The sequence below is a fragment of the Lagopus muta genome, chromosome 1, assembly GCF_023343835.1.
Source record: "Lagopus muta isolate bLagMut1 chromosome 1, bLagMut1 primary, whole genome shotgun sequence".
NCBI classification, from domain to species: Eukaryota; Metazoa; Chordata; class Aves; order Galliformes; family Phasianidae; genus Lagopus; species Lagopus muta.
Window position 1 is genome coordinate 42,297,962 of NC_064433.1, and position 22,461 is coordinate 42,320,422.

Genomic DNA, 22,461 nt, shown 5'->3' on the forward strand with positions numbered 1-22,461 from the left:
AATATTTCTTTCTTTCTTTTTCTTTCTTTCTCTTTTTTCTTCTCTTTTCTCTTTCTCTCTTTTTCTTTTCTTTCTGTCCAGTGACTAATATCTCTCTGTTATAAACATAGAGTATTAAACATGTCTATGCTTTCTACACTTTGATGTGTAAGACCAGAATTAATGTAGCATCTGGAAAAATATTGCTGGCTCTTCAGGCTCACATTTCTGATTTTTCTTTTTTGTTCAGTCAGTGATCAAACATGAGAAGAAACGCGATTATTGAGTGTATTTCTGCACCCTACATTTAATGAAGAGCACAAGGCAAAAGAATATGAGACAGAGAGTAAAGGTACTAAAGAAAAAAACTTAGCATGGGCATTTTTCAGAAAGTACAAATAGAATATTATTCTCCAGCATTTTTCCTACACCTTATTCTATTTCAAGCTTCCTTTCTCTATGATGTTTTTTTATCTGTTCTTCTTCCCATCACTAAGACTTGTCTTGTTCATATAACTCAGGTGCTACAATTGAAACTACCACTCCTTATACCAAAAAGTACTCTAACTTTCTCTGGAAGGTTACAATACCTCCTACCACTTCGGTGATGGAGCTGCCAAATGCTGGTGGGTGTTGGACTAGACAACATCTAGGCATCCTTTCCAACCTATTCTATGGTTTTTATTTGATTCTGTGCTTTAAACATAGACAGTGGAACATCTGTCTGCCAACTATCCATCTTTGAGGATTGATTTGCACCTTTTATGGATCAAATATTGTCTTTTATTTTTATATGTTGTAACACATGCCTGAGAAAATACATGTTTACTTGCTTCCTTGCTAATCTTTTGCTTTCCTAGCATGCTACAGCAAGAAAATTGAAATCAAAATAATCCACATCCCCCAACCATTCTGCAGTGTCTCTGCCAATAATAGAGGGCTTGTTCTTTCATCCTCCCCTAAAACACTTTACATGAGACACTCAGCGCTGCTTGTCCTTGCCTTCAGCTGAGATCAGTTCATTGTGTTCAGCCACTGCAAGCTGGCATCTGCACAAGACTGTTTTATGGGGCTGTACATGTTCAGATGAAATATAGTTAATACATTTTGTTGTGCTTCTGTGCCTGGGTGAATGTGTGCCAGTGAAGTAGAGGAGCAGATCACTCACAAAGAGTAAGCTGGCACTGACCTATCATTTTTTTGAATTTTGAATATTGGGACTTGTACACATGTGGCTGTGGGTGCAGCTTTAACTTTGAGTTTGACTTTGGACAGGATGGCAACAAACATTCTACAGATTAGAGATGGATACTGAAAACCACCCTCCCTCCTCTGCTCATTCAATTCTGCACTTACTTGCTATCTCCTCTCTGCACTGCAGCTAGTAACAAGTTCCCAAATAATCTCTGGTGCAGTAGGAAAAAGCCCTACAGGTCAAAGGATTGAATTCCAAGAAAATAAATGAAAAATAAAGAAGTCAGAAAGGCATGTTCTGAGTCAGACTGCAGACTAAGAGGGAGTCTCATTAAAGGCTCTTCCTGCCAAATGCTGTTCCACTTGTCTTCAGAGCTGTCTGCATTAATGACTACCTCCACTTGGAAGTTATTTACATAAAGTATTGTTCTCATGTCACTTCTGCAGATAGCAACTCCTTGCTAGGTGAGAGAAAGAAAAACAGCAGCCTGCAAATGACGTCAGAGAAAGCTGAATTTAACACGTGGTGGGAAGAATGAAATATTCCTCCTATAATGCCCACTGTTGCACAAGGGGAAATGCATTGCCACAGGGTATGCCATCAAGCACATCCCTGCCAGGTACGTCTTGCAGTGAAGGTGATGATCTTTGCTAGCATAGTCTGCATTTCCATACCCGCCGTTATTTGATGTATTTGCTTGCTTCCTTGTCTTTCTTGGCAAAGATGGATCCATGAGATAAAAGAACTGTGATCCAGGTTGTTGAGGAGAAATCACGGGAATGGGAAAATTACAGATTTGTTCAGTGTTGGTCTGAGTAGCATTTTTCTATATCATTTGTGGGAACAGTCTAGCATCTAGCCCTTGTAACTCGCAGTGGAGCACTTCATGGAGATACAAGTGTCATTGCCTGTGTGCCAAGTGGGCAATTTCCACATTGCTCCTACCTCTACCTCTGTCCTGGATCAGATTCAGGTTCATTGAGATAGAGAAATAAATGCAAAATTGTTTGAAACACTGCACCTCCTCCTTGAACTTAATTAGCATTTTCCCCTCAAAAGTAGAACATTCCGATGCATAATGATAGTTAGGTGTGATTTAAATTCTATTCAAAATGAGCTTCTTTTGGGGTTTTGGCCTGTGATACAGAATTGATCAGAGAGATTTTATCTGAAAGCAAACCTTACAATTTGCAAGTTCATTAGTAATATAGGTGATATTTTTAAAGACAGTTCCAATACACTTTGAATAGGTCAGTGTTCCAAAAGTTGCCATAATCTGATGCTAGCATTTGATAGCCTGTGGATCTTCACCTAAAGAAGAGTGAAATGGATTACGGAACCTCTGAGTATATCTAAAAACATAGGCTCTATTACAGATGGTGGCTGCTGAAATGCTAGCTGTTATTCATTCCAATACAATTCAGGGAGCTCCTTAATGTATGTTGGTTTGTTTCTAAAATGTAAAACTTGATTACTTAAAATATCTCTAATAACTAAAACCCAAAAGTTCATTTCACAGAAATGAATGAATATTTAGAGATGTAATTGCTGTATAACCTATATAATGTTCATTTATTAAAGATAACGGAAATGAAAATGTTAACATTCTGGGAAAGTCCTGCAATAACCTTACATTATTCAAATACATTACAAAGTTGGGTAGATAATTATTTCTCAGATAATTCATGTTTTTCAGCTTTACATATCACTTTTGTCCAACAGGTTTTGATGCTCTTCTATTGTTGGCAGTTACATCACACCAGAAATGTTCCAGGACTTGCGGTTGATACGGTGGAAGGAAGGGATGCCATTCAGAGGGACCTCGACAGGCTGGAGGGCTGGGCTCGGGTGAACCTGATGAGGTTCAACACGGCAAAGTGTAGGGTTTTGCATTTGGGCCGGAAGAACCCCAGGCACCTGTACAGGCTGGGAGGAGTGGTCCTTGAGAGCAGCTCGGCAGAGAAGGACCTGGGGGTCCTGATGGACGAGAGACTGAATATGAGCCAGCAGTGCGCTCTGGCAGCTCGAAAGGCAAATGGGATCCTGGGCTCCATCAGGAGAGGGGTGGCCAGCAGGGACAGGGAGGTGATTGTCCCTCTCTACTCGGCTCTTGTGAGGCCCCATCTGGAGTACTGTGTCCAGGTGTGGAGCCCTCAGTACAAGAAAGACATAGAGATTTTGGAAAGGGTCCAGAGGAGGGCGACTAAGATGATCAGGGGGCTGGAGCACCTCCCCTATGAGGACAGGCTGAGGGAGTTGGGCTTGTTCAGCCTGGAGAAGAGAAGGCTGCGGGGTGACCTCATTGCAGCCTATCAATACCTGAAGGGAACCTACACCCAGCAGGGGAGTAAACTCTTCAAAAGGGCTGACAACAGCAGGACTAGGGGAAATGGTTTTAAGTTGAAGGAGGGAAGATTTAGGTTGGATGTTAGAGGGAAGTTCTTTACTAGGAGAGTGGTTAGGCCCTGGAACGGGCTGCCCAGGGAGGTTGTGGATGCCCCGTCCTTGGACGTGTTTAAGGCCAGGTTGGATGGGGTCCTGAGCAACCTGATCTGAATGTGTATGTTTGGTGGCCCTGCTAGGCAGGGGGGTTGGAACTACATGATCCTTGGGGTCCCTTCCAACCCGGGTGATTCTGTGATTCTGTGATTCTGTGACTTCTGACTCTTTTTTTCTGCAAAGTTAAGTTCTATTACAGCAAGATTCAAATTAAAGTATATATTTTTTTCTCATTATTTACTGATTGTTGGACAACTTAATTGAAAATGAGACTTTTTACCAAATGAACTCAATGTCTTTCAAAATACGTTAACTTCTTTGGAAGTGGACAACATTTGTTCATATTCAGAAGATTCTTTCCTGGATTTAATAAGGAGTGGCTATTCTGGAATAACTCCTACGTAGGCAAACTTTCTTCAGAAACAGAGCTCAAATTTTTTCTTTAAGGAAATTCTGCACTGCTGAAAAATGTTAAGTTCTGAAGTAACTTTTTTTCAGAAAGTTTAAGGAGGAAAAAAATGTAGGGAACATTTTGATATGTATTGAGGATTCTTAAAAGGAAACTTCAGTAGCAAATCAGCTATTCGATGTTTGGAGAAGTTGCCATATGGCTGCTGAGGCTCACAGTGACTTCCTAGCTAAAAGACATATCTGAAATAGCTGTGTCTAATTCCAACATAACACACTCAAAAAAGAGAGACTGCCAATATTCAACTTAATCTCACTGATGGAAGTCACTTTATGACTGGACTCAATTACCGTTGATTTATCATTTGTGAAGATCCCAGCTGGTTCTGGTAGCTGTAAAAATAATAATAATAATAATAATAATAATAAAAATTTAAATAAAGTTCTGAATAACAGAACTTTAAATCATAAAAATATACGGGAACATCTACTGGTCTGTTCTTCAAAAGATTGTATAGTTCACAAGAAGTACACTGACACAGAAAGTATATAAGCAACATAAGCTAACTTGGATTCTTATAGGAGAAAAGTAAATTCTATAATACATTTTGCTGTTATATTATCTACTATTCCAGTCCAGAGAAGTAAGAATATACTTTCATCCCATTTCAGATACCAGCCACTTCAAGAAAAACTTGCTAGTTTTTGTACAACATCTCTTTGGATGCAAGTGAAGGAGTAGGAGAGTCCATAGGACAAAATAAGTGAAACTTGCTGGAAACATGGCCTGTGAAGGAGACAGAGATGTTTAATCTGGAAGACTTGAAAATATGCTTTTTAATAGTTTTCAATGTATAGAAAGCTTCTGTGGAGATAAAATAAATAATCTGTTTTCTGTTCTGGATGCCTTTAGGAAAATAAGTAACAAATTCAGCAGAGGAGCTATAAATAAGACACGAAAAGAGAGAAGAGTGATGCTCGCATGAGTACATGCAGAGTGACCATGGGCTTTTTACTATTAACAGGGAAAAATGTCTTGCTACAGAACTGACAAAGGTGCAAATGATTCTGCACTGGATAGGATTAACTATTATTTTGGCTATTTTCCTAAAAGAAAAAATATTGCAAAAGATTAAGAAGTTGCAACATTAAAAGAAAAAGGAAGAAAAAAAGGAAAGTACAATATTACTTGGAATAGGCAATGCAAATAGCATGATTGCCTGAATTCTTAAAGGAAAAAAAATGTAGGCAGTAATGAATTTTGTATATTGCAAAGTGAATATATTCAATAGCCAGATAATATATAATTTGTGTTACTTTTCCAGGGTAACTTGAGTTTGTATCCTCAAGGTTACATTGGGAAGTAAATTCTTCACTTTAGTACTTGTAGAAAAATAAATAAATAAGCAAGTAAATAAATAAAAGAGAAGAGAAACAACAACAACGTGTCTCAACTAACTGGAAATTAGGCAGGAAAGGAATGTTCCAACTTATTAATTATCAAAAGTCTAGTTTCTAGGGAACAACTTGAAAATTGGAGCTTGTACTTTCATGTTTCTGGATATCATAACACATGACCAAGTATCAGCTTTTATGTTGTTACACTCAATTGCGTATCTAAATGTTATATATCATGCCTGTTATTTGGTAGGATTATTTGATTATTTGCCTGCTCGCTCTGTTGGCATGTTTGCTTATTTATTCTTAATAGTGGGCTGCAGTTAGACAGCTGACATAGGCTACAGTGAGATTGATCACATACTCAGATGTTTGTTAGCAGTCCTTTGCTGGAGGTAATCTTTCACTCCCAAGCTGGCAGATGTACAATGAAATAGATCTTCCACCCTTGGAGGGCTATATCATCTACCTCATCTTTGTTTTTTAAATAGGAGCATTTTTTAAAGTGTTTCAAGCTGACTTGGTGATTTTATATTTCAGCAAGTGAGAATTTTCCACTTGAGCTGTTCTATCAACTTGCTCTAAAGGCAGCAGTCTAAAGCAGAGAGCTTCTGATAAACGACAGGAAACAGTAACATACACCACCTCTAGAGACCTCTCTGCAGTTATTTTTTTAATACAGCTGTAGCTTTGGTTGATTTCCATAAATGTTAATTTCCAAAACATGTATTGGAACAGAAAGAAACTTGTAATTACACTGAAGCAGTTAATGAAGAATAAGTCACGAGATAAGTTCAGTTCAGCGTTGTATTTAGCACATTGAAAGCAAGTTTAATACCTTACTGATAGCGCAGAGAACTATTTAAGTGCAGTAAAATGGTTTTGATCAGGTTAGGTGAAAAATTATTATAAAGGATACTATATGCTCTTCAAAGAAAAACTTATGTTTTCTTGTTTTGCTGCTTCCTCCTCCTTCTAGGAGGAGCAACATCAAGTAGATGGCATGTTCTGATATTTCAAAAGCTTTATTTCATTGCCAGAATCATATGATGGCTGCCTTTGTCTCCTGAATTTGAACCCTGCCCTTCCTAGAACATTTTTATGACTTTATAGAATCACACATGAGAGTTTGATATGGAAATAAGATTCATCTTAAAAACAATTTTAAATAAAATTATTGTTTACTGCATAGTAAATTTGTTTATGTATATCTTTCTGATTAGATTCTGATTAGTTCTGATTAGATGGATATTTTCAATGCACAAAGTCATTTACAGATCAGCAGATTAAATTTAGGAATCCCTGTTTGAAACTATATGATTTATATACAAGAGTTTCATATTATTAACAAGTCAATGTGAATCAGTAATCTTCTATTTTTCTATTTTCTTCCCTTTTCTCATGTCTATTCTGCCCTTTCAAAAAAGTAATTCAGTTCCAACAAACAAAGACTTACTTATATAATTTTGGAGTTTCATTCCCTTAGGAATTCAATACCTAGTAATAAACACACATTAATTTAGTGGGCCAGTTCAACCCTTGGGAAGGGCACATAGTTTAATAGTTGATCTAGTTGATCACAGAATCATTTAATTATATAATGGCTTAAATTGGATCATGTTCTAATGCCCCTGCCCTGATCAGAGCCTCCACTCACTAAATCAGGCTGCTCAGGTCCCCATCCAGCCTAACTCTGAGCACCTCCAAAGATGGGGTATTTACAACTTCTCAAGGCAATATATTCCAGTGCCTCACCACCCTCTGATTAAAAAGTTGCTCCTAACGTCTAGCTTAAATTTCTCCTCTTTTGGTTTAAAGTGATGTCCCCTTTTCTTATCACAATTAGACTCCTTAAAATGTTAGCCTTTCTCTTGTTTACGAGTTCCCTTTAGGCTCTGGAAGGCCACAGTGAGATCTCCTGGGAGCTTTCTTTTCTCCAGGCTTAACAAGCTCAGCTGCCCATCTTTTCTGTGAGGTGCTTCAGCCCTTTGGTCATCTTCAGGGCCTTCCTTGGAGGGACTTGGAGGGACTTGCTCCATCCACTCATTATACTTCTTATGCAGAGGGCCCTCTCGTTACATTCTCGTGGGCCCATTTTTGGAGCTTGTCCAGGTCCCTTTGGATGGCATGTCTTCCTTCTTCCATATCAACTGAACCATTCAGCTTGGTGTCATCAGCAAACTTGCTGAGACTGCACTCAATCCCAATGTCTGTGTCAGTGATAAAGATTTTGAAGAGCACCTGTCCCAAAACAGACCGATGGGCAACACTACTTGCGACCAAACTCTACCCAAACATAGATCCATTGACCATAACCCTCTACCTGTGGCCATCCAACCAATTCTTTATCTACCAAATAGTCTAGCCTTCAAGTCTGTATCTCTCAGATTTAGAGAAAAGAGTGTGATGTGGAACCATGTCAGAGGCCTTACAAATTTCAGGTAGGTGGCATAATTTGCCCTTCTTTATCCACTGATGCCAACACTCCTTCAGAGAGGTCCACCGGACTGGATAAACTCCTTGTCTTGCATGTGCCTTAACTTAGCTTCCAGAAGGATCTGTTCCATGATCTTCCCAGGTACAGATATGAGACTCCCCAGCTCCAAATTCCCCAAGTCTTTCTTTCCCTCATTCTTAAAGATTGGAATGATATTTCCCTTTTTCCTTCCACAGAGGACATTATCTGGCAACCATAACTTTTTGAATATGATGAAGATTTGCTGATGAGTTCTGCACAGTAGGATTCAAGAGGCTTGGCTGAGCAATCCCTTCCTCGCCAACCTCAATCTGCTTTGCCTTGCTGAGTGCCAGTCAAAGCTCAACTACTCCACCTTCTAAGCTTAGAGGGGACAGCTTTCAGAGTCTATGTCTTGCCTGAACAGAGATCACACACCCACCTTCACACCACCACACCCGAGGATTACAAGGCCGAGTCCTCCTCTCTCTGTAGATTAATCATTAATGTGTTTGCCCACAGGAAGGAGGATAGGTGAAATCATAGTTTCTGAACATCTTACCAATCAGGTTGGGAGCAAGGCCCTGCTCCTCCCTCCCTTTGGATAAGCGTTACTGTGCAAATGCATCGTGAGACTCCTGGGATCAGATAGGAGGTAAGATGAAGACAGACACTACGTTGCTCACCACAGACTGCAGAGACTGTGAAGAGAAGAGGCTGTGTATGTCATTAACATTCCAAAGCCGTACATTCCCCTCTTGGTGTCTGACTAGACGGTGCACACAAATCTGGGCACTGAATGGCCATAAGAAGATGCACGTGCTGTTGGGTTGGATGTTCTGCATGTTTTGGGCCATGAAAGGCACACCCTTTCTCAGCCTTTGTCAACATCAAGAGGGAGGGTAATTGACATGGAGGTAAGGTATGGATAGATTATGGGGTTGAGTGGACTCGTGGCTGGAGAACTGAGACCACAGAAGATGGTGAACAAGATGAAATCCAACAAAATGAGCACAGGCTGTGATCAGACTGACCGAGACCAGCCTGAGATTCACCTCCAAAGCATCACTACTATTTCTTAAGAGAAATTTTTCCTAATATCCAACCTCAACCTCCCCTGGCACAACTCGAGGCCATTACTTCTCATCATTAGCTATGCAGGAGAAGAGGCTGACATCCACTTCTTCTTTTTAGGAGATAATGGGATTAACATACCTATACAACGCAACTATTTTTTTCTCTGAGGAAAAACTCACAGGGAATTTCTGTGCTCATAGCCAGCATATGAACAGCTGTGTAATACTCAGCTCCCTACTTATAGATTTACTGTGTCCAAATCTTGTTGTTCTGTTGATCTCACTGTTTATCTAAGTTACAAAAATAACAACTTTTGAGATTAAGCCACCTGGAACAATTTCAAAAGTCTAATATTTAGCTAAACAGAAGTCTTCTCTTCCTAAACAGCAACTCAAATCTTTGCTACCTATATAAAGGGCTGTAGTAGGGCTGCTAAACATAACTGGGTTGCAAAAAGCTTTAATTTGCAGAATATGACTCAACAGGAGAGCATGGGAAGTCAGGGATTGAGGCTGAAGTAGAGTCTGGACAGCTGCAGGACTTAAACATGTATGCATACAAGAAAAGAAACCTAAGGACCTGGGGAGTTTGGAGTTTCTAGATATGACCCATGCTGAAGAGCCAATGGCCTGTTTGAGTCATGCAACACAGAATTAGAATCTCAATGGACCTGCCACCTTGGTGGCCTAAATGGAAATATGATAAATTTGTTTTAGGTGCCCCCAGGGATATGTAGGTATGTGTGGTTCTGGCACATGCAATCACAGAGAGGTGATGGTGCTGAGCTGCAGATGGCAGTGGAGGCTATCACAGGGTGTGGCACCCACTGAGCCTTTTGATCAGTGTATAGGACTTGGCAATCCTGAGGCTTGCTCTTGCCAAGGACTGGATTTGTGAAGAAATTCTGTAACATGCACCTTTCCTCCAGGGTATATGACTGAAGTTCACAGTAGTTACCTGTAAATTTTGCTAAGTCTCAGCACCGTCTCTTCCTTCCCTCCCAACACCCCTCCATCCCACAAACATGCATACACTACATTATGGGTACTGTAATGTGCTTATTTAAAGGGTTGCTGTATATCAGCAATTCTACTTGAAATGCAATACATACCCTGTTGTAGATTGTATTGGCATTATTCATTTGCACAACTATTTTTTGATGCAAAGGTTGAAATATTTAGAATAAAAAGATGAGAACACAAAGCTGAGTTAACTGGATTCTTCTGAAACAATATAAAAGAATTAAAAACAAAACACCAGGAAGTACAGCAATATTGATGGGATACTTTCATCTCAACTTCTTGCAAAGGAGTAATTGCACCAAAGAACTCATTGCATTATTCTTCGGGATAGGCAATTCAAAAGATTTAGATGCTACGTCTCTCCTTTCACTGATGCTATTAATTGGTTTTGAGACACATCCCCACTTTGTCATTTCTGAAGGTGAAGGCTGTTCCGTGTTTTGTTAATGATGACAGCATTGCTGAGAAAAAGGAAGGCCTAAAATATTTAACTTTAAGAACATGACAGATTAAATAACCCTTGGGGTCCTAATAATCATCAATCACAATGTAGGAGATGACAAGGTGAAATTTCTCAGATGACGTTCTGTCACTTGAGCTAGTCACTTAAACTGACAAAAGCTATACATTCTGCTCTGTAGCTTCTTTATTCTAACTGGGCCAATTTTACTATCATGCTGTTATCCTGCACAGCAGAAGTGATGACAAACAAAAGAGGCTTTTGTGATCTCAGTCGAATATTTTACCATGAGCTCAAGAAAATATCTTCTTTGCCAATAAGGAATGAAAATTGTCCCTGTATTTTGTGACTGGCCAGAAGCCCAAGGCTCACGTCTGCCTGAAAAACAAGTCCAGTCTGTATTTTAGTTTCCACTTGCTTATTGTGGGATCATGTAGAAAGGGCCAAAAGTCGAAGGAACTATAATTGCATTAGGGCTTCTTCCTGTTACATGTTGAAATAACCTTCCTCAGAATATGGTGGAAGAAAAAGAGGGCTGAATTTCCATTTGTGCATTCTTCACAATTATGGTCATCTGCTTTAATTTTACGTTATTTTCTGTTACACATCAGCACATAATAATTCAGTATAAGCATATAACAATACAAAACTTGATTGTGTTAGCACATACTTCAGTGTAGTTATTGGGAAACTTGATCCCTCCAGAAAGTTGGAACTTTGGAAGACAATTTAACAGTAATGACTGCATGAAAGCATTAAGGGATTGGATACATAAATCATTAATATAGCATGAAATCTTGAAAAAGCCCAACTCATTAAAACACAGAAGGAAAAATTAATATCAGCAAATAAATGTACATACTGCCATTCAGAAACTTTCAAAAGCAAAAAAATATATTCAGTACTCTATGTTTGTTAAAATGTAATAAAAATACATTAGAGTCACTGAGCACAGCTGTTGTAAAATAGTGCAATTTTATAGAAGTGCTGAGTTGTTCAAATGTATTGCTACCAAGAAACAGTAGGTGAGCATAATAAACAGCGTTTTTCTGATTGACAGAATTAAGAAAATTATTAATGCTTGCCATCTCTTGGACAAAGTTTTTTTTTGTTTGTTTGTTTTCATCTACTAAACGAAATGATTATATTAATTGTTTTGGAGACACTGAACTTGGAAAACTGAAGTTCATTATTTCCTTCAATCCTCTGGCACGTGTAGTTCACCAGGGTTCAGATTAAGTGGTGGTGGTGATGGAGAGTTTTCAGTCAGCATTGTGTAATTCATATAAAAAAAAACTGTCAGAGTACCAAAACTTGTTGGTGCCTCTTTGGCTGAAGTTATGTCTAATTTCTCAATATTTAATTCAGTCTTTTCTGTATCATAGAATCATAGAATAGCCCAGGTTGAAAAGGACCACAATGATCATCGAGTTTCAACTCCGCTGCCATGTGCAGGTTCACCAATCACTAGACCAGGCTGCCCAGAGGCACATCCAGCCTGGCCCTGAATGCCTCCAGGGATGGGGCATCCACAACTTCTTTGGGCAACCTGTTCCGGTGTGTCATCACCCTCAGTGTGAAGAACTTCCTCCCAGTATCTAACCTAATCCTCCCCTGTCTCAGTTTAAAACCATTCCCCCTTATCTGTGTGAACTACAGTTACCATGAACCTGACTTTGGTGAGAGCTGTTTTGACAGCTCTCATTATGACACATCCCGCCATTCATTTTGTCTTATATAACTTCTAGATCAAGCCTCCTTCCTTTTTGGTACATTAATGATGTCTTCCACATTATGCTCATCTCCATACTCTGCAGCTACTTAGTGCTTGTTTAACTCTAGCTATGCTGAGTGTGCATTGTACTTTCAACCCACACATGCCACTGGCGCTACTTCTCAGGTCATGAACTTCTGCTACACCATCAATTCAAGCTTGGTCTTCTTTAAGCCCATCAGAGAACCACAGAATCACAGGATGTCTGAAGTTGGCAAGGACCTCTGAGTCCATCTACCCTAACTCTACTCATTCAGAGCCAGAGCAAAGTGCCCAGGCCAATGACCTTGCAGCTTCTGAAGATCTCAATGGAGGAGATTCTGAAGCTGGAATAATTTGCATAATCAGAGATACACACCGGATTAGAACTGGAGATTGATAATGAGGATGTATGTTTTAGTGGCACAAAACTTCTAAATGCATGATTAAGAAATGAATGATTATGAAGGATCTCGCGTCTAGTAGCATCTAGATACTGTGGCAGGAAATTCTGCAAGAAGACAACAGGATGTTCAGAAAGTCTTAGGACTGACACAGATGAGCAGAGGAACATACTCATTGCTTGGCAGTGCATAATATCTTTATTTAGAACAATAAAGTATATGTATATAATGTAAATTTCAAATTTGAACTGGTATAAAAAAGGGATCAGGGAAAACATCTATCTTTAAGAGGACACATATATACATACACACCACATTACGTAAATTTTATTACTGCCAGTCAGAATGTATCTATGCAAGACTGTGATGACATTTACATTGAGATAAATGAATTTGCCCATGATACAACCAGCAAACGTCTGTGTCTCTATCACTAAAGAGTCTGAAGTTACTGCGTTCTGTCACTTTGATAACATAAAAGCAACATGCCACCATCACTGTACATCTGCATTCAATAGATGTCAGATTCCTGAATTGAAGGATGTTGGATAATTCTTAAATGTAGATCTAAATCGGAATATCTTTATGTATATGGTTAGCTTTTCTGTTTAATATTTGTACTGTGTGTACTGAATAGTCTCAGTGTATGACAAAGAGAGAGCAACAGAGAAAACAGAGCTGGTGAAGATCAGAATCTAAAACATGTGCAGGTTGTACATATACTCCATAGTATAGCACATTGGTGCTATCATAAGCTTACTTATACAATGACCTTGTGATTAAATAAGTACCATTAATTTATTCAAGTAAACACATACCTAAAATAGCACATTGAGTTACTCTGTATATCACTATCTGCTTTTTATTATCACAAGGCCACTATTAATTGCATGCAAAATTCAACAATGCCAAAGGAAACTTAAAAATGTTAGTTCCTCACAAAATGATAGAAATCTGAAACAAACTTGATTGAGTTTCTTATTTAAAACAAACAAAAAACAAACAAAAAAAGAAAACCAAAACACACAAAACCATTTACTTTTCCCCCAAATTCATTTTAAAAGAAAGGGTGTTCATTTTTGAGCTTATACAATGTTTACCCAAAAAGTCTGAAGAAGTGATCACTATTCAGAGGTCAGACCGGCTACAGCTGGATAAAGAAGCAATTACCTATTTCTGCCACCACTACTTTCACAGAATTGGATTCAAAGGTATCTCACAAATCATCAGTTTTTCAAAGTTTCAATGCATGTAAAATTAAGTCCTCCTTGGTGGATTGATAAATTGGGCACAGAAACCTTGAGATAATTTTTATGATCACATTTTCAAGCGTCATGCCATCCACTTGCCATCCATTCATATTTATAAATATCCAGAAATGTCCTTCTGCCTTGCAAAATGGCTGAGACCATCTAATATTTTGTTCAAATCTCTCAAAAATGGGCAGGAAGAAGAGGGAAACCATGGACTCTATCAACAGTTTTGCTACTCTGTTGTACTATGTTCAGTGCATACTCAAAATCAGAACAGACTGTGATGTCAGGTTGGAAGTTATATGCATGAACTTTCTTTGAGTTTGCATGTACCCTTCAATTTGCTTTACTCCATAGCAGAGATTAAAGAATGTGACATATGAAGGTGACATATCTATTATTTTAAGATTTTACTCTTGGAACATGAATATTTTGTCACCATCTATCTAGGCTTAATGTATGTTTCCATTTAAACCTGTCATTTTATCTTTTACTATTTTATGGGTAGATGGTATAGTAAGGACTCTAAAACACCATGTGTTTTGAATGTCAAAATATAATTTAAGGCACACCAAAATGTAATGTTATTGTGCATTTGATTCTCCAGAAAATATGTGTATAAGAAAACTAATATTCTCATGAACAAAGAATGTTAATAAATACAAATTTTTGTTTAAAGAATCATTGAAAAATACTGTAAAACTTAGAATATATAAACTAGCTTTGAGTACATACAAAATAGCAATGCGAAATATGTTTTTTTGTAAAATATGTAAGGGTAGTGGCTTCCACTTATTGTTGGTTGATACTTTTGAGCTCTGACAAAACATACATACAGTATTCTTCACAAAACCCATAAGGTGCACATTTCCTATAAGTTCGGTCATGCTGACATTTCTTTCAGGGTAACTTTTATTCAGTTCGTAGGCCTAGTGAGTAAAGAACTACATTGGCAAATTTTTGCAGATCTAAAATTTGCAATGAGCCTTATTTGCAGAAATGATGAGCAATCTTGATTATTTCTCATTAAGTGGTGAGTGCTCCCGCACTTCTGAATAAAAAAGAAGGTTTGATTCTCTCACCAAGCTTCTTTTCACATAATTTAAGCTACATTCCTCAGATTATAAAAACCTCAAAGCTCTGCTAGCATTAATGGGACTATGCTAATTTATGCCAACTGAATGAGATTGGAGAATACTTTTCTGATACCTAGGGTGGACAAAATATTATTTTCTGACACTCAGGCAGGCCTTAGTATAAGAAAGGAAAAAATTAGATCTATGTGATCAAATCCTGGTACAGGTGAATTCAAAAGAAGTTTCACCATTGACTTCAGTAGTGTCAAAATTCCAAGAAAAGTAGCTAAATGCACATATAAGCTCTGTCATCATAATAAAGTCCTGAGGTTTTTCTTTCTCAGTGAGTATGAAAGCCAAAACAGTTTTACCAATAATACACACACACACACACACACACACACACACATTATATTACACATATGTTATGCTCTTTCTATGCGTAGCTCTCAGAAAATTTATCAGATGATTAAAAATTCCACAAAAATTCTTTCAAAATTAATCCCATCAGTGTACCAGCAGATTTTGGATGATGGTATTAGATATATTGTTTGCCTCTTAAATTGCCCTGTGTGGAGTCAGGACTTGATGATCCTCAGAGGTCCCTTCCAACTCAGGAAATGTTATGATTTTACAGTGAAGTTAGACTATACTTTAGAGAGAACTCCAACTTTCTCCAAAACATTAATAAGGTGTTCCTTGTTTTATTTTTATTTTTTCAACATTTTCAAGTAACTCAAACTAAAATTCTTACTGACATAGCCAGTTTGATGACGGATGGCAGTTTGTCATCTGAAGTGAACCACCCTTACATTCTAAAGTAGAAACCTCTAATACAGATAAATGATTCATTACCATTATCTAGAAAGAGTGAAGATGAAAAGATGCACAACTGTACTTGTAACTTTTATCACAGTATTTTTAGGATTTTCTTGAGAATGGCTGTACATCAAACCTGTACAAGATTTCATGGATGCTACAGCAGCAGTAGTTGTAGAAGACAAGTGGAAATTAAAGCCTTTCTCTTTTGTTTCAAGAGAATTAATCTTAGGAGTGGAGAATGTCAGGATAGTAAAGCTTACTAATAATTAAAAACACAATGCAAATATTAATTACAGCTGACGTAAGTAAAAGCTAAATACACTCTCAGGATCTTTCAGATTTTCTATGCTATACATTTGAGAACAAGTTATCAATGGCATGCATATTCAGCATTTGAAATGCATTTCATGGATTTGTCTTTATTATGATGTTTGAACGCAATTCAGACTCTTTACTCTCCCTTCCCTTGGTATGGCTGGAAATTTCACCAGTGTTCACATCTCCAGCAGTTACTTCTAATGCTTCAAAGCTCCATGATGTACTGTAATGTCCTGTTTACTTTGTCTTCATCCAGTATTTGCTTCTCCTGAGCAGACACCACCAAAGCTGATGAACTCTTGAGGCTTTCCGTGGTGGGCATGTAGCCACTTGGCATACAACAGAGGCCACGTGTCACTGTATACATGACTTTTGCCAGGAATAAACCCAGTTCTTTATAAGTGAAACGCTAGCAAACTGGTCCACGTCATGACTTTACTTTCAAGTTTTATATACAATATTGAAGAGTGCGTTATCTTATATCCATTTCTGCATTTTCTCTCAGTTCAAAGTATTCCATTTGAAGACACCAAGGTAAGGTAGAGGACACAGAACTTAAATTAAGGATGCAAAGGTATTTATGATTTTCAATGTTTCCATATAGTTAGAGGCATTTGAAAGATGTTCTTTGTTCTGGACATGTACTTTCTTTGTCGGAGTCAGACGCAAGTACAAATGCAATTAAAAACCCCAAATGCCACACAAAGAAGATATTCACATAAGGTATAGTCCTGTTAAGTGCACACTCTTCTTATTGTTGTTCAATTCAGTGTTGGTTTCACAGTAAGAAACACAAAATTGTCCTCATTTCTATGTCATGTCTATGGAGTCATGGGCAGCAACAACAGATGCAGACTCAGTCTGTCACTCCAGAAGGAATATGAATGTGCTTAAAGCTGCTTCATTTATGAAGCAAACATGGAACTGTTACCTGCCTGAAGAGAAAGAGTAGTTAGAATTTTCCCAATTAATTTTCATCTCTATGCTACTAAACAGCAGAGCATTTCACAGACGTAACACAGACATTTTTTCCTATAATTTTGGAAGCAGATATATTCATGATACTTGCATGGCATTCCCTAACTCAGAAACAAAATAATATTTCTATTCTGATGTATTTCAACTTCATGGCACTTCTTGATTCAAGAGCACATTTTCCAGCAAAAAGTTTTGATATCATCTAGTCAATGGTGACTACATAACTCTCGTGGTCAAACTGCCCTTGCCAGAGGAATGTTCCTTTTGCAGAGAGCTGCTGGGACAGGAAAGCTCACTTACATTTGCTGCTCCCTCCATCATTCTTGTTTGTCCATCTTACATACAAACAAGAATGATGGATCTGATAATGCTGTGGAGAACTGCAAACAGTGCTAAGTAAACAACTGGAAGAACTTCAGTTCTATCCTGCCTTTTGAAAGACTGTGATTTTAGATTACACAGCTGTGGGGACAACAGCTGAAATATTTTCCATACTGGCCATCACACCAAAAAGGAGAAGCAGCAGTTGTCCTTCATTTCAGAATTCTAGCATCTTTTATTTTATAATGTTTACATTCAAATCCAAAAGCTAGAATTAATGATACAAGATTAACTAAATTACCAACTAAAGTTCTGAGACACAAAGCAAATCTACTGATAATAAGTTTTATTACATTATTTTTCCCCCAATGGACTCTGAGTGATTCCATATTTCGACAGATAGAAGTTAATCCTATGGTAGCTCTTTTAACCACAAGAACTTACCAGTACATGAAACAGTAACAGTGTTGAGGGAGAAAAAGCAACAGCTACACTTGTAGATGTTCTTTTGCTTTTTGCTGCAACATACTGAAATAAAAAATAGGTACTTTATTACTACAGTGCTAGTACTGTAGGTGCTATTACTACAGTTTCGAGGAACTACAATGGAAGGCTTTGTCAGTTAACATAAAACCATCTACATATAAAAAAAAAAAGAAATATCTGTAATTGAACCAGAAGTATTAAAACATGTTTGGTAACAGATTCTTCCTACTTGTTGATGAATTTTCAAAATTTCCCAAGGAAAAGGGAGAAAAAAACCAAACAAACTGCACAGTGAGTATGTAACCTGTTTACATTTTCCTCTTAGGGTCATCTCCTGCATTTTCTTAATGGCTCTATTTCCTCCTCTCTCTTTTCCTCCTATAAAGTCATTTTATATATTTCCTGTGATGTCAGAAGGAAGATTCATGTTTGGCTTCACAGATTTTAACACCTGCTAGGCTGAGGTGCTAGGATGAGTTATTCTTAGCAAATCATACATTGGGTAAATGTGCAGTTTTCTTTTATATGAACTGTACATGATGAAAAAATGTTTGAATAATGTATTATCCTAGAAGGTTTGTACCCTGAAAACTGTAGTCCACGTAACCAAAAACTGCTGATCAGAACTTTGCCTATTTCTGTCTTCAACCATAGGCAGCATGATGGCATTTCATACAGTGTAAGACCGGTAGATCTCCTTTAGGTGTTATAATTCCTCACAGATTAAAAATGACTAAAGATTCTGAAATAGAGGGTTAAATAATACTCCCAAAACATTTTAGCATGAATTATAGTAACATGAAATATTCTAACTTAAAACTATCTCTAGGTCTCTTTCCACAGAAAATAACAAATTTCACTTCTTTTTGTTGCTTCCTCCACAGGTCTCAGCCATCCTGGGTTGGCTTCATTCTTCCATTGTAAGGTAACCCTTCAAACCTGCTTCTTTTCATCACTATTCCTTACTTGTTGTATGAGTCACTGCTAACGTTCTGTTAATATAATTTTGTACACAGGAATCTCTTCTGTATTAATTCTTATATTTCATACTGGACCTCCTTCAAAGGGCTGATACTAAGCATACTTTTCAGATCTACAGCAAACCCCAATAGTGTGGCTTAGTTTTCTTCTTTGATTGGTTGTTTGCAGGTTTGTTTTTTGTTTCCTTGTTTGCTTATTGTGAGAACTAGGGAGGAATTTTCAGAAAATTTCTGAAAGATAATCTTACATTTCTATACGTATATGTGTGTGTGTGTGAAGTGGAACTTTGTACCTTATCTCATTTTCCTCTTGACAGCCATGACACTGTGTAGTTTCATTACTTTCTGGTCTGGATTTAGGATGTGTTTTCTAGAAAGAAAATACAATAAATGTAAATATCCTAAAGCTTTAGCTGAAAACTCTGAAAGCAATTGTTACTCCAATTTGCTTCAGATTTTCAATATCAAAATAATTTTGCAAAATGTAGGTAAAATACTGCCTTCTAATACACATTTCCTAATTGTATAATTTTAAAATTAAATATTTTTTATTGTAGAAAATGCTACACTGGCTAAAACCATAGGAACCCATCTCAAGACATAAGAGAAGAACTGGGTAATTAGGGGAATCCCATGCTTTTAATTTCCAATTAGAGAAATATCAAACTGACAAGACAAGTTTTGTAAATTGGTGATGGAACTGAAGAATTTGACAACAAAGTTTTATGTTTGCATGTCACACAGTTCAGAGAAGATCAAAAAAGAGGTCTATGACTTTCACATGCAGAATCATTCTGTTCTTCCAGCTTCTCTATAGCCATGAAATATAACTACGCAAACAATTACATGAAATATTTCTTACCTTCCAGTATATGGCTCCCAAAATAAACCCAATGAGAAGAGACAGCAATGATGTCAATGCTATGCTGATCCCTTGCAGGCTGGAGCTGCTAATGAAGCCAAGTGCCTCTTCTGCAATTACAGATGTTCTCATTAGTGAAGACAGATTTATGGCAGAAAACCATCTTCAGGGCAATACTATTAACAAGAGCACTTTTAGGCACCATCTACATAATAACATCAAGATAGCAAAACAGATACTTCAAAATGCTGTGTACATGAGGTGCATGTCATCCAAAATATCATAAGAACTCTTTTTGATCACAGAGATGCTCCTCCCCCTTATGAAATTGTTCTGTTTAATAGTTCCAAGACTGATTATCTTTTCTGTCATTTGTAGAGCACATTCTTTTTCCCTCACTTTGAGGGAAAATTTGTTTTTATCAGCTTTTAATTATCTCGTATCACAAAGTAATTCCTGCGAAGACAAAATATTTGTCACTTTAAAACACTCACTTCATGCATTTGTTTAAGCTCCATAAGACACATATGACACAGAGCTTGATTTAACAATAATGTCTGACTCTGTTTCTAATGTCTGCCTGGTAAGGTGCTGCTGACTTCAATAAGATCAAAACCCTGTAAGTTTAAGTCTAGTTGTCTGCTATTTTGTTGCTACCATTTCTTGATAGCTTTTTGCATTTTATACAGAATAGCCCTAGTTCTAGTTTTTTATGAGAATAAGAAATTCCATTCTCCTTATATGGAGCTGTATGCATACCAAGACTAAAACGAGGCTATCCAATTATTTGATCAAGATCAGCATGTGAAAAGTCCTATGGAGTCACCTTGGGATCCACTTTCTGAAATGCAAAGTGAGCTGTAGGAGACTGCCAGTTTAGACACCATACACCAGGCTTGCAGTTAATTTCAAAATTTGATGTTTGCAGCTCAAATGGAGGGTGTATTGTCAGATTATTGCAAAAGAACCAAATTGGAAGCATAGAAAAAGTGTAGGTAATTAGATACAGAAATGAAAATGGAGTTGTAGGACTAGAAATCTGTGCAAGTGACTTACACAAACAGCAAATTTCTAAGCACATATGGTGTGAAATACTGGGTCAATCAATGTGTGTTTAGTACATTATTAAAGAGCCACTGAAAAAACACTTTAGTTTAGAAGGTAGCATTCTTATAATTAACTGGCAACTCACTTTCATTCTCTTGAGTTTTTCTGCGTGTCATGTTACAAGCTTTTACACAAATATTTTTTCTCTGAAATTAAGCCATATTTCTAGAGTTACCATAGAGAAAACAAGTCTACACCCCTTGTTATGTACTGTTTAAAACTCTAGATTCTGACAATAGGGGCTTGAATTTTACTTACATCAGTAGGCTCATTGCACTAAAAGGAAACATTGGACAAGCAGAATAGATGATAATTTACTGGAAAGAAATATGTCTAAAGAGGAGGGAAAGTTCTACAGAAATGAACGTCAGTTGAAAAGAGTGGAAATTAACAGGAGTGAGATATCTTTTATGAAAGTCTGTCCCAGGTTAGGTATAGAGGTGTGTTTATTCAAATTGAACTTAGAGAAATCTGGACAAATTGAAGTGGTGTGGAGATAGTCTGAGTATCTGAAACAAAAAATCCTATCGTTAATTTATGCAACTTGTATTCACCTGAGAAAATTTCTATAATGTTCTTGTGTTCTAGTCAATTAAAATGCAACACTGTTTTGCCTAATTACATTAATCATTCTTCCCAGTGTGAGACTGGTTAGTTGTAACGCTGAACTTATAGGGATGGTCATGTTTTCTGGATTCTGTTCTACAAAGTTCAGAAAAATAGAAAAGTGGGGGAAAAAATTTTCTTCAGGTCACAAAGAGCAAGTCATTTGATAAGAAGTTTTTGCAGACTGTTTAACCTCAAAATCCTCTATCTGCTCTGTAATGTCTGTTAGAATGGTATGGCAAGCATGTTGATTTTTACGTCAACTTCTAAATAAATAGTCTGCATTCGGGGAGATCAGTGTTATTCTGGCATGATAATTTTTACAAATTTTCACTAACTTTAGAGAGTCTTAGATAAAGAAGAGTTTTCTTTATAATGAGATATCTAGAAGTAGAAAAATCTGATTTCTGAGAAGATATCTACAATGCAAATGCTTTCTTCAGCGTCTATTGGAAGTGATACATATTTAGTTTTCCATGTGGAGACCTGAAATCCAGGGGTAGAACCTAAATACAGTCAAATTGTAAAAAAATAAGCAACAAAAATGTGCAAAGCTACTTTTAAAAACAAAAATAGATTTTTTCTCATAATTTCATTCTGTTTGAGTTAATTTGAAATTTAAGTAACCTAAATCTACTTTTAAAAAGCAAATAACAAAATATCTTTTAAATTTATTTTTGAATCAGGAAAAATATCTCTTGAAAAATTTGGAGAGAATAAATAAGTCATGTATGGCAGATTTTATCGTGTGCTTTCCATTTATCTAAATACCTAAGTCAGAACAGGTTGGAGAATTTTCAGTCTGGAGAATCTCCCAGATTCTGTGCCATAGTGAAGGGAAATGAGAAAGACAAGCTGGCTGCCAGTAGTTTTTATCCCTTTAATTGAGACTTTTTCCTCTGGTAGAAATTGAACTAGAACAGCTCTACACAAAAGCATTCCCACTTTTAGTGTTTGAGAAGAGAGAGCAGGAGAAGGAATAGGAGGAACCAGGTGGTATGG

At 37.2% G+C, this 22,461-nt stretch overlaps 2 protein-coding genes across 3 annotated transcripts in view; one reads left to right on the plus strand and one right to left on the minus strand.

Annotated features, from left to right (window-relative positions):
* Positions 1-22,461, plus strand: part of TMTC3 (transmembrane O-mannosyltransferase targeting cadherins 3) — a 1,052,995-nt gene that overhangs the window by 110,165 nt on the left and 920,369 nt on the right. The gene's annotated exons all lie outside the window — the stretch shown is intronic.
* Positions 12,963-22,461, minus strand: part of KITLG (KIT ligand) — a 54,692-nt gene continuing 45,193 nt past the window's right edge. For both annotated transcript variants that reach the window (XM_048934663.1, XM_048934662.1), the window contains 4 exons: positions 19,747-19,856; positions 19,178-19,254; positions 17,863-17,946; positions 12,963-17,054 (listed from right to left, as the gene is read on the minus strand). In XM_048934663.1, the coding sequence (XP_048790620.1) occupies positions 17,907-17,946; positions 19,178-19,254; positions 19,747-19,856 (227 nt within the window). In that variant the 3' untranslated portion in view covers positions 12,963-17,054; positions 17,863-17,906. The remainder of the gene's footprint in view (positions 17,055-17,862; positions 17,947-19,177; positions 19,255-19,746; positions 19,857-22,461) is intronic.